Source organism: Gobio gobio (genome assembly GCF_949357685.1).
Source record: "Gobio gobio genome assembly, chromosome: 7".
NCBI classification, from domain to species: Eukaryota; Metazoa; Chordata; class Actinopteri; order Cypriniformes; family Gobionidae; genus Gobio; species Gobio gobio.
The window spans coordinates 39,698,295-39,712,023 of NC_137103.1; the positions used below are offsets into that span (position 1 = coordinate 39,698,295).

General features: G+C 40.0%; 1 protein-coding gene across 42 annotated transcripts in view; it reads right to left on the minus strand.

Moving 5' to 3' along the window:
- The window catches only part of caska (calcium/calmodulin-dependent serine protein kinase a), a 208,914-nt gene extending 195,469 nt beyond the window's left edge, over positions 1 to 13,445 (minus strand). For all 42 annotated transcript variants that reach the window (XM_079820766.1, XM_079820761.1, XM_079820757.1 and 39 more), the window contains exon 1: positions 12,719 to 13,445. In XM_079820766.1, coding sequence (XP_079676892.1) covers positions 12,719 to 12,777 — 59 coding nt within the window. In that variant the 5' untranslated portion in view covers positions 12,778 to 13,445. The remainder of the gene's footprint in view (positions 1 to 12,718) is intronic.
- Positions 13,446 to 13,729: the final 284 nt, after the last annotated feature.

Consider the following 13,729-nt stretch of genomic DNA (forward strand, 5'->3'; position numbering starts at 1 on the left):
TTTCGATCTAACCATCACAATCTGCTCAGACTGAAGGTGTCTGGTAAAAACATCAGCCTAAAAGTATTGAAACTTCAATGGCTGCAACACAGTAAAACACAAAAAAGACAAAACCTGAGTAACCCTCGGCATGGACATCTCAAGTTTATTAGAATGAAGACAGTATGATTACTGATTTCTGACTGATATCTCTATTAGGGCCGTGTATCCCCAACAATAGCCACGTTTCCATACACACTTTTTTGTCATTCCGCTCAAAATTATTCCGATAGAAAGATTCGGTGGACTGTTTACATGAGACGTTATCTAAACCGATCTGGTGTTTACATGTGCTGACTTTCAATCAGAATAATTTTGTGACATGCGCACACAGTTTGTCTGCCGCATCAGATTCGTAACGTTGCCAGTTATAGTAACTGCGAAGTTCGTGGATCAATAGTTCTGTGTTGGTAATTTTTATATTTATAAATTTTTTCTGTGGGCGGACATGCAGTAGTTTAACCTAATGTATGTCCTATACAATGGCTATTTCAACAGCTGTGAATAATGAATGCGGACTCAAAATGAATTCAATTCATTTATTTTGAAAAACACAAAATTAACAATAAAATGCACCCAAATTATTAATAAAAACATAGGATATACGGTGAAACATGAATGAAAGCATTCAAGACGTGCTCAGCATCATTACTAGTACTAAACGCATAGATATTTCAGATGATTAAGGAAATGCACCATAATCACAGAGGTAAATATTAACTAAAGTTAAGGATTATTAGGAACACCTGTTCAATTTCTCATTAATGCAATTATCTAATCAACCAATCACATGGCAGTTGCTTCAATGCATTTAGGGGTGTGGTCCTGGTCAAGACAATCTCCTGAACTCCAAACTGAATGTCAGAATGGGAAATAAAGGTGATTTAAGCAATTTTGAGCGTGGCATGGTTGTTGGTGCCAGACGGGCCGGTCTGAGTATTTCACAATCTGCTCAGTTACTGGGATTTTCACGCACAACCATTTCTAGGGTTTACAAAGAATGGTGTGAAAAGGGAAAAACATCCAGTATGCGGCAGTCCTGTGGGCGAAAATGCCTTGTTGATGCTAGAGGTCAGAGGAGAATGAGCCGACTGATTCAAGCTGATAGAAGAGCAACTTTGACTGAACTAACAACTCCTTACAATCGAGGTATGCAGCAAAGCATTTGTGAAGCCACAACACGCACAACCTTGAGGCGGATGGGCTACAACAGCAGAAGACCCCACCGGGTACCACTCATCTCCACTACAAATAGGAAAAAGAGGCTACAATTTGCACGAGCTCACCAAAATTGGACCGTAGAAGACTGGAAAAATGTTGCCTGGTCTGATGAGTCTCGATTTCTGTTGAGACATTCAGATGGTAGAGTCAGAATTTGGCATAAACAGAATGAGAACATGGATCCATCATGCCTTGTTACCACTGTGCAGGCTGGTGGTGGTGGTGTAATGGTGTGGGGGATGTTTTCTTGGCACACTTTAGGCCCCTTAGTGCCAATTGGGCATCGTTTAAATGCCACAGCCTACCTGAGCATTGTTTCTGACCATGTCCATCCCTTTATGACCACCATGTACCCATCCTCTGATGGCTACTTCCAGCAGGATAATGCACCATGTCACAAAGCTCGAATCATTTCAAATTGGTTTCTTGAACATGACAATGAGTTCACTGTACTAAAATGGCCCCCACAGTCACTAGATCTCAACCCAATAGAGCATCTTTGGGATGTGGTGGAACGGGAGCTTCGTGCCCTGGATGTGCATCCCACAAATCTCCATCAACTGCAAGATGCTATCCTATCAATATGGGCCAACATTTCTAAAGAATGCTTTCAGCACCTTGTTGAATCAATGCCACGTAGAATTAAGGCAGTTCTGAAGGCGAAAGGGGGTCAAACACAGTATTAGTATGGTGTTCCTAATAATCCTTTAGGTGAGTGTGTATATAGCTAACTTACGAGAAACAGAGAGAAATGTCGACACGTCCTCTCCAGCAGCTTGAATGTTCCCCGTTGCCATGGCAACTCTCAATGGCCACCAGAACTTAGAGAGTTTTATAAAAAGCTATTTATTATTTGTTGTAAAGTGTAAGAATCACCTCAGAAAAATAAATTCTTCTGTCAGGCGCAGTTGAAGCCTATAGGACAAACGCTGTCAAGGTGAGATGGTGTAGCCAGGCTATGTCTGTGTCATTATTCCAACATTAGGTTCATTACATGTTACAAAATAAAAAGTTTTATACCTCAGAAAAATTTCCTTTCCTCTCTTGTCAACATTAGCCTGGCCCTGGTGTGAGCGCGGCGCGCGCTCTTCATTTGTGGAGGCGTGCACGCTGTATATCATGTCACAGAAGGACGTACACTCAAAGTAATCGGATCAGGTCATTTGCGTGGTGGAATTTTTCGTTTGATCTGTTCATGAAAAGGTTTATCCCACCCCTCTTAAACCGATTACAATTTCATTCGGTTTGGGCATTTTTATTCAGATTGAGGCGTTTATATGGAGCATTTTCATTCGGATTGGACTTTTAAACCGATTACAGTGCTCCATGTAAACGCACCTAATGTCACGATACGATATGCATCACGATACTAAAATCACGACACGTATCACGATTTGGATCATGCAGAGTTTAGTAACAGTAATATCTGTTTATTGAATATTCAGTGTTTTAACAGTTGTGATAACTGAAAAGAGTTAAATGAAATTAAAAGAAAGTCACAAAAAAATCTTAGAATGGCTCTTCCTTTTGCTTTTAAAGTCTCTGTCTCAATAACTGAAATGACAATTATAGTGACACTGAAGCCTGTGAACAATGCTCAATGACTAAACAAAAAAATATTCCATAAAAGTAAAAACTGTAACAACTTAAAATCCTCTTATCCATTTTGAATGTCTCGCACTGCTGCTCGCGTTGCTAAAATTGGCACCCCTTGACGTCACGTGATAACTGGTTACATTCAAAAGCACACAGAATCGATACGGCAGCTGCTTTTGAACTGTTACACCCCTAGTGCCCAGTCAGTGATGAAGAAAACAATCTTTAAAGTAACACAAGAGAACAAGTGTGAATTGTAAATTTTGTGGAAGCTATGGAAACCTACAATCTGAAGATTTACACCTTATTTACACAACAGTGGGATGTACAAAAGTGGTACAACAATTCCCACAATGCACTATTCGACAGGAGAATGTATGAAACATCACAGAAATTTAAATCACTTAAACCTTCATCCTATATCTATCAGGGAATAACATGCATTTCATGTTAATCTAGACTACTATACAGCACATTTGTGGTTCAACATTTTACTGTATTCAAAAATGTGTCATTTAAATACATGTATTTTCCCATAATGCAGTGCTCAAGTTTGCTTGGGTTAACAGCCTGCGAATCAGTCAAAACAACCCAAAATAACATAATTGTGTAACAAAACACCCAGTGTGATCAAAGCGGTCAGACAGATGCGCTGACAGAGAGATATAAAATAATAGTCATTCATAAAAAACCAAAAAAGCTTTGGGATTTTTTTTTTTAAGAGTAAAACTGTTTCTCACAGCAGGCGATAAGGGTATTCACAATTACTGTACAAACTTAAACAGAATGTTTTGTAACATTATTTTTATACAAATAATCACGGGAAAATACATAAGTAACAAGTTTTCTGACAGACTCACGGAAAGACAAAATACACAACACAACTTAATGTCAGTTCAAACATCCTTTATCTGACTTTCAGAGTTCAGAGAAGCATTCTCTACCCGACTGAATATTTTATTCAGCTCTTTACCAAACTGAAGCCACATTCTTCATTGTCAGATAGAGCTGTTTATCAGCACATGGCATCAGTACTTCACAATTATCATGAAGTCTGAGCAAGCTCTCCTTGAAAAGAGGACACGGAGGGGAAAAGCTATTTGCTGCAATATAAACCTACAAACTTTAAAGTAGAGTCATCTGTTTGGGAGCAATTTCAGGCCTTCACAATATTTGAAAGATGAGCATTTAATACTTTCAGGATGCCAATCAAACCAACAAAACTTGCTGTAAACACAAAATTCTGTACATTAACATACAGATACAGGAAAACTGCACAGCCTATGTTTATGGTGCAAAAAAGTCATACGAATGTGCATCTTCTGTATCATCTGGTGTTTAACAGCCTATGAAATAACTACGATCAGTTTAAGTGCTAGCAAAGTGTGCTTACACCACGCAAAATTGATGGAGATGGATGGGGCTGGGGTACAGACCAAACACTCATCACGTGATCAAAAAACACTTAGGGAGGAGCAGGCATGATGAAACTATAGGGTTGGAGAAAGGGGACAGTGAGATAGGTGGCCTGAAGGGAGGAAAAGAGGATGAAAAGAGAGGGGAATAAAAGTGAGACGGACAGAGGGACAGATGGGAGAGAGAAAGGAGTAATGGGGTATGATAGGATCTCCTCAATATGGGATTGGTGGCAATCTGAGTTTATGCCAGTGCCCAAAAGCTTTCGTTCAAGCTACATGAATGCCTCTATAATTATGAGTAAGCCATGATCTCTTAAAGCAATAAGCTACGAGAGGCTGTTACAGGGATTTTACAAATGCTCAAGGGGCATCAAAAATGCTCTATAAAGTGGTTTAAAATAAACAAATAAATTACTGACACAGCTCCAAGTGGACACTTTTGTAAAAAAGCAAACAACAGTATGAAAAAACCTTATGTTCAATAAAACACTACATTAAGAAAACTAGTAAATCACAATAAACAATTCTGCCAGGCATGCAGACCTCGCAATATCTCCTGTCCTTTATGATTGATAATAAGAACCACAAAAATCAGCATAATTGGAATGATTTCTAAAGGATCATGTGACACTAAAGACTGGAGTAATGAATGCAGAAATGTCCTCTTTGCCATCAGAGGAATCAATACAGTTTTTTTGTAGCAATATTTCAATATATTACTGTCTTTTACTATATTTATGATCAGATAAAACCAATCTTGGTTAGAATAAACTTATTGTTAAAAACTTAGTAGTATAAATTTGACATTCACATTGTGATATTGGTAACTTCCTCTGGCCTGAGGCTAACCAAAGGGCACAGAATTATTATGCTTCCTCTTATCATAGTCCACAAAACAGTTGCAACTGTTATAATATGATTCACACATATAGGACAAAGACCAAAGAGTGCTTTCGCTTCCTTAATGTGCGAACATGAAGTGTTACCCTCTTAAAGAACCGTTCCCATTATAGATGCCCAACAGTTGACACGTTTCACATTAGTTTGTCATTGTGACACCTGATCAAAGCAAGCAGCACTTCAGGTCAGGGACTACTGTATGCACTTCGCCTCTGGCTCACCGCTGCACTAAAATAGTGCCGAGTGGTAACCTAGGAAATATAGTAACATTTAAGCTAGCCGTTTTTGAGCTGCAGACCCAGGCTGTTGTGTATCTTGGCAAAGCAGCAGGAAATGACTTCTGTTCAAAAGGCCCACCATGAAAGAGAGAAAGGGAAAAAAGGAAAAGACGTTTATAAAGGCTGAAAATGGTAGTGTCTGCCTCAGCAACTCCAGTAGGTCCGTTTGGCCCATCTGTGTAGAGTCAATAAGGCAAATGTCGTGTGTAGCATCCAAACTGAGATAAGGGCTAGGATCTATCAAAGAGCAGTTTCGGGGCCAGCAGACACAGCAGTGATTGACAGGGTGAAAGAATGAGCCAAAAACCAAGACAGACTCAGAGAGAGAGACTACAGGCCTCACAGGTGAGCTAGAAATACCCTCTATAGTAATATAATAGCAATGGCTTTGTCTAACCAGTTGGAGATCATCACAATCAAATAGAGGTTTACAACACAGATCTTTCTAAGGCCAATTGAAACAAAGCAACAGTAATAAAATAAATACAATAAAATGTTATGAGCGCAGGCACACAATAACAAAGAGATGTTAAATAATTGATGACTGTGCAAACTATATCTGAAGACATTTTTAACATCAGTGGCTACATGAACATGCTAACGAAAAATGCAATTATGTTTTGAGTTCTGTAAACAGAATACTATAATTATGTTAATGTGTTTATGCTCATAATTAACAATAATCACACTAAAATATGCACTGAGTACTGTAGTTTTAACTACACTATACTGTACACACTATAGCCCCGTTTCCACCGAAATTACCCGGAACAATTTGTCCCAGGAACTCTTTTTCCCTCAGACCTGCTGCTGTCTGCGTTTCCATAGCGGTCTAAAATACCGTGAATATTATTTCGGTGACGTAGGACTGCGCGCGACTTTCCAGAGCCCACTGGATTGTCCTCTGCAAATAAACTTAATAAAGCCTGAACCTCGTCGTCGGTCCATCGGTCGTATTTTTTAAACTCCATTGTTGATTAGAATAGTAAACAACTCTTACTGCACGCAACGCAACAAACTTTTAGGTTGAAATACAATGCGGCGTGACCTCAACCAATTCAGCAAGTCCCACCCCCGAAAGTTCCTGAACTTTGAAAAAGTACTACCTCGCGAGCAGGGCCATTTTGAGGGGGAAATCTTTACCCGGAACTTCATTTAGACCCCGGTTCCTGCGGTCGAAACACACCAAGTACCACCCCAAAGTCTCTAGTTCCTGGGGGAAGTTCCCGCGGTGGAAACGCGGCTTATACTTTGATCTAGGGGTGTGTGATATCATGATTTTATAACACGAACGAATAAAATGTCTCCTTGATCTGCTTTTGATGAGATTGTAGTTATATTACTACAATGCATGTTTGCAGTTGCAGTTCTGGCGCGGCACCCCCGTCCCAACATACTGTACAATGCAACGTACAGTCACATTACACTTAGCAATGTAGTGGTACGGTGACATTGCAGTTCTACACCATCGCTAAAGTTTACTTGCATGCATTTTGCCAGTTAAAACTTTTCATTGCACACTGTTCTGACATACGCTTTTCTGAAAGAGTACACCCGAAACACGAGCACACTAAAAGCCTGTCACACAGCATGTTAGTACTGAAATAAGTTCTCTTTCGCTTTCCTATTCAGGGTTTTTCCTGGGTCAAAAATGGTCTTTGGTGGTGGGTGACAGACATGGTCATCCATACATACACACACACACACGCACAGTAAAAAAGTACCCTACCCACGTGATCTGCAAGCGCAATACTGACAATACATTTTAAATAAATTCAAAGAAAGTGCGTCATTTTTGCTTAGCTTATTTTGATACCTTGATGTCTGTTTTTGTTCCTCATTTTTTACACTATTTACAGATAATTGTTTTGGTATATAATCATACCAATATTAAAAAGTAGTATTTAAAAAATGAACAAATAGCCTAATTTTCTGCCATATACAATTTCATAAAATTATCAGCTAGCTAATAACAACTTTGTTCTGGTTTCACCTCACTCCAGTCTAAATGATTTATAGGCTATTTATTTTACTACACATTGTGAACATAATTAAGCTGGAAGACTGTGGATAATTAAAACTAATTCTTACTATCCACTCTTGCTAAATTGTGTAAGCACACTTGTGTTCTCATTTCAGATGCGTTCAGAGTAAATGATTAAACTGATTCGTGAGTTCAGTGTTGGACAGATCAGTTGTTCTAACCAGTCATTAAAATGATTCGGTTCAAAGGAGTCATATAGGTCGCGAATCGGACATTAGCAGACGCGTTGTGTGTGAATCCCGTCTGTTAGAACATCGCGAAAGATTTGTCAACACACAGAAAACACTTCATAACTGGATAGGATTTGTTTCCCGTTTATTGAAAGTATGCTTTATGTCAGCTGGTCAGAGAAGAGTCAACGTTTGAGCGCAATTCACACCCAGCGGTAATTAAAGGAAAACATCCTCTGAATGCACCACGTGCAACATGGATTCGGTCTTCCGACCTTTTGATTTTGATTAACGTAATATGTGAAATATTAGAAAGCTAAGACTGCTTGTTTTGATGACAGAGAGAGTGCGAGCGGGGGAGGAGCTCTCTGATCGTTCTCTCTGACACTCAGTTAACGCCCTATCACAAGTGCAGCAGTCATCTACTACATCAATCATAAATCACAAGAACTGATCAAATAAAGCTTTGGCGGCCGCCAAAAAATTTTCAATGTAGGAAAAACCCTGCTATTGCGCTTAAACTGTCAAATACGCACATGGTAGGGTGGGCGATATACCGTCAGACACGATTAACCGGTAGAAATTTGTGGTAGAGATTTTGGACTATTATATCTATTGCGGTTATGCTCATGTGACATTGCTGTGACCATGCTTTGACCATCTATATAAACCCTGACTGTGATGAATGTGTTTTTCACATGGGTCAATGCTGTATTTTGTGAGAATGAGTAATAGGCAGCACCTGCAGTCTACAGAAGAGAAAGAAGAGCACCGTCTGCATACCTCATGGTCTCAATACCTCACTGGGCAGCATCAGTTGAGCAGAGGAAGTTAAGGAGGGGAAGCACATTGTGTCCTCTGCCAATTGCCAAAGCATTAGCTTTCAGAATGGGAGAAATTATTAGCACTTCTGCTGCCCATCCATCAACTCAAATGGCACTTTTTTGTACACAGGGGGCATCTTTAAAGTCCATGAGCAGCGAGAAGGCAATCAAACAGCATCTGCTTCTGGCTTTAATAAGGTAGCAGAGTTGGTGACCTGAAAAGAACTGTCAGTGTCATTTGGCTCTATGCAGCATCTCTTAAACAGAAAAGAGGGCCAGTTGTCTTCTCAATGAGGCAGAGAACATTAAGGCTTAGAATATGGCGTTCTAGATAAGGGCTCAATCCGGCTGGCATCAGAACAGTTTAGAGACACGGGGGAATTTATTACAAACAACTTGCAACTTATAAACAACTTATAAACTGTGCAACTTATAAACTACCCAAACAAGATCTGCACATTAAAAAGCCACTGCTGAACAAAATTTGTCTAGTGGTTTTAGCATTAAAACTTGGCGTCCGATCCTAAAAATCTATATGTAACCAATAGTAGTTTATCAAAATGTTTTGCACCATTTAGCTGATACCAAAAGCCACATTTCTGTCACATTCATGTCATGTGACCTCCAAATTGATATTACTATTGAAGATGGCAGAAAGTGTCAACGTGAGTGATCACAAAAATAAAATCAATTGCTGGAAGAAGGAACATGATGAAATTCTGAAGAAACTTTCTCAATGACATTCAAAGAAAGTAATATTTGTTACAACCTGACTGACACTGCCTTCAAAATTACAACCTGCTGTCCGCATCCACCGCATCCACGGTACAGATTGCCAAAACTCAACTCATAGCAGCACAAAGCTGAAGGAAGTCACAACACTGTCAAACTTAATCACACTCGCCACCTTTCGCTCAAAGCTAGATGCTCAAACAAGGCGATCTTGCCCTCTCATCTGGGTCAGTGTGTCAGTCAGCCTCGAATCAAAGTCAGTGACACACACTAATACTGACCTCATTTACCACCCCTCCTACGCTCATCAAAAAACACTATTAAGCACAACATGGTAAGCATGCTGTTAATGAACATGTTAACGCATGTTTTGAGGGATTGAGGTGAAGTGTAGGGGGTGCTTGCCTTTATTAATAACATGGTGGAGATAAATGAAGGTCAGCCACTGTTCGTTCATGGTGCTTTTTTCACAACAGGACCCAGAATCCTGGGGGGTTTACAAGGCTGGAGGAAGGTTTGATTTGTGCACATTGGGGGCTAACCTGCAGGAGGCCATGTTATCTACGGCTCTCTGTGGACAAAAGAGGGCTGTGTGAACAGGTTTTGGAGCACAAATATGTTATATATCACATTACCTGGGTGTCTGAAAAACTTTTTCCCGGTCTCTATCACGCTTGAGTCTTTGGATTTAAGACTTTAAACACTTTAATTGTATTTTGTTAGACTGCACTGCCAGGTCTAACAGAGCTAAATCTGCTGTGCAGCAAATTGTGGACTGAAACTGTTCGGGCTGCCGGTTTCATGCATCAGCAAAGCTCAATCAGACTGCTAGGTCACTATGGCACCATTCTGAGACTACTAAAGCATTAGTGCCTAAACAACACAATCACTCTGGACTTAAAGCCCAACACTTGGAAGTAGCACTACTGTACATGACCAATAACAATCAGCCCCTATTCCAGCTCCATCATTCACTATTCAGCCAAAATCCAGCTCTTGGCTTTGACATTCTACTAGTGCCCGTGCCTAATAGTTTGCAAAGCCATCTGCCATGGCTGTGTGAGACTCAAACAATGAATAGATTTCCAGTTTTAATTCCTCAAAACATCTGTCCTGAACATGAGAGTGCAAAAAACAAAGATAAATATGTCAGTTCTGCTTCGAATAACACGTTATAAATGTCAACTTGGAGGATAGCAGCTTTAAGTGTTTTACAAACAGACTGAGAGGCCAGACACAATATTACAGTGAAATATGGCACTGCAGGCTGGCTCGGTCAGCTATCCTGACCCTTTGTCCTGTGCTATATTAGCATTCTGTGCCGTTTATAATAACAGACACACACATCTCTTATTGAGCTCACAGAACTTGGCCTAGGGAGAGAAGCAGTGTCAGTGGGAGTGTATCTGCTTAATGGACAGCATCCTCTTTACCTCCAAACACAAGCGTGAGGCCTCAGGGTGGGCACGAAACAGCGACAAGCCAGCCACACAGACAGACAAAGATGATCTCATCTTCATAGTGTGTGTGTGTGTGTGTGTGTGTGTGATTCTGAAATAAAATAAATGTGTCTATGACGGAACAAAATAAAGGCCCTGTAAACAAAACTTACAATAGCATAGGTCAAAAATATACTTTTATAAAAACAAGGCAGGGGTAAATATGTTCTTGTACCTATAAGAGTTTCCGCATTGCCTTATTTTGGTTGGCTGATTATTTCAACCCCCACATTTATATAACGTGCTCCTAAAACATAGTTTGTTGGGTAAAATCCACCACCATTTGTATGCTAACTATACGTTGTTTTGTTATTATGAGACAGCTACATGTACCACACTGCTTCTAATTACAAACTCACAGTACCCGAGTACCATGTTGGGAGCTGTAATTACACGGTATTAGAAATTTATATCCACTATTGTCTTTACATTGAAACTCAAGCAAACACAACAGTGACAGCTGGAAAAAAAATGGTTATATAACATAAAAACATGAGATTGTCTCAACAGTACAGTTATGTGGTATCTGTCGGGAGTTAGAAAGCAAAGAAACACATGAGACAGGAGTAACGAACTTCATCCATCTTGTGTACTCATTCACTTCTGTTCTCGCACATGCACATTACATCAGAACGCAACACTTTACAAACTAGTAGTCAACAATACAATTCTTCTCATGAACACAAAAAACTACAGTCTGAAAACGGCACGGTAACTGTGTTTCAGTTTAATAGGAAAAGCTCTAGGCCTGCTGATACGTGTGAAGGCTGTGCCCTTCACCACAGCAAAAAGTCACCAAACTCGTAATGTGGCTTAACAAAGCATTAAATCAGAAACAACTTTAATCTCTATGGTGTTAGATCCCTATAGCTTTATTCCCTTAAAGGTACAATTTTTATTACTTTAAGCCTGTCTACAACTGTACTACTAGGATGTGACATGTACCTCAAATGTGTACAAGAAAGTGTTTCTAATTGTTAAAGATAACTGGTTTGACTGATATTTTTATCTTCTAGTCTTCCAATAAATGGCACCAAGTGAGCGTATCAATGTAAAAAAATAATATAAATCTTAACAATCTGCTTGGCTTAAAACAATCATGATTATAATTATGACTGGAAAAATCTAAACCACAATGATTAAATATTTAATAATAAACATTTCACATTTACTTAATTTTTTAATATTTTAATAATAATAGGCCTACTCATAATGTATATTATTTTGTAGTATAATGATGATTTAGTTATTGCGTCAAATAGTAGGAATAAAAAATTAATCGATCAATCGATTAATTATCGGAAACATAAAAATAATAGAGATCATATCGGTCATAGAAAAAGCAGTGTCTACCGTGCATCTACTGAATTTAGGAGCAAATCTCAGGACATTGAGGAAAACATTCATGTCCATTTTGGGCCTTTATGACCTTAGATTGAAATCAAACAACTGAACTAATTATAATAGCCAGAACTCAAATATGACATCGAACACTGAACACTCAGTGTAAAAGACATGCAGTGGCCATTAGTATAACCACAAACTAACATGACTGCAAGCACACACCTAATACTATTTTCTAGATAACACCTAAAACCCAGGTGACATTTTGATCACCCTAACAAAATGAATGCCAGTCGGATTATTTATAATGGTCCCTCGCAGACATAGTCACTGTTGATAGCAATTAAGAAGGCAATACAAAAACGCTCGTCTCGTGCTCTAGTTGTGAACAGCATCTACCTGCATGAACGCTCAAAGTACAGACTTCTCTCATCTCACACACGCCACTCCCATTCCTCTTGTTCAGACAACATGCAGTTTTTGAAGAGTTACGACTGAATGTTCAACAGCAGCACTGCACCACAAGTCTAAAATGCAGTGACATCTATGACACTCGTCTGACACGAGACACTGCATGCAAAAGACGCAGCTCGAGTTACAGATGGACATTTGCCCGTGTGTCTTTATCAAAGTGATCAAACCGTGACACTTACTTGCCAATGACCTCGCACAGCTCGTAAACATCTTCAAAGAGCACGTCGTCGTCGGCCATGGTCCAACAAGACCGGGGAATTTACACTCCCCTCCAAAAATCCGTCCAAATGGTAAATATCAGAGGATTACAACGTAGATACTTCAGAGTACCTGGAATGAGCGGCGAAAAGAAAAGCTGACAGCCGACGTTATCCCTCTCCAAATTCCGAAAAACAAAATAATGACTGATTCCTGTCGGTTTTAGAGAAGAAGAAAAAATATCCGTTGGTGGTTCGGTTGAAGCGGGCGGGCGGACAGTAGTGAGCGCTCGGTCCGATTGACTCACTCTGCCCCACCTTCTCCTCCCTCTCTCCCGGCCCCCTTAATCCCGCCACTCGAGGCTGAGGTAATTTAAACGTTAAAAGCAACTCCACAATACTCGCTGTTGAAGTCTCGGAACCGAGTGGGTTAAGTCGTCTAAACGCTAAACTAACTAATTCGACTCTGACGATCCCCAAAAAAGAAGTGCACACCGTTCCTGGGATACAAATGTAGGTTGTTATTAAAGTACGCAGTTCAGATGATTCTACCCACGCGCATGGCTTTAGTGAAACGCGCGAGGCTTTTCCCTTTAGCTCGCTCACGCTGGCTGCCCCTGTTCGCTGCCGTTGCTCTAGTTTCCACTCATAACTCCAGCTCTGCTGCTCCCAGCTCCCAGCTTCCAGAAAACCTAAACTCCTCCCACTCAAGGTTATGAAACTGGATTGCCTCACGCCATAATGGCTCCGGCAGAACGTTTGTATTCCGGAATTCCTGCATAACCCAGCACGACTGTTGAGCCAAAATGACGACCAGGCGTCTCAGAGTTTGTCTGTCAAACTGACAGTTTCTTAATAAGCTAGTATCGGTGGTGTAAGGTAAGGTGCTAGATGCGAAGCGTTACACAGCTTTTGGAAACCTTTTCACTTACTGGCCTGGAAATACGTCAATATGTACATTAGCTATGTTATCTGAACAGAGAAGATATCTTA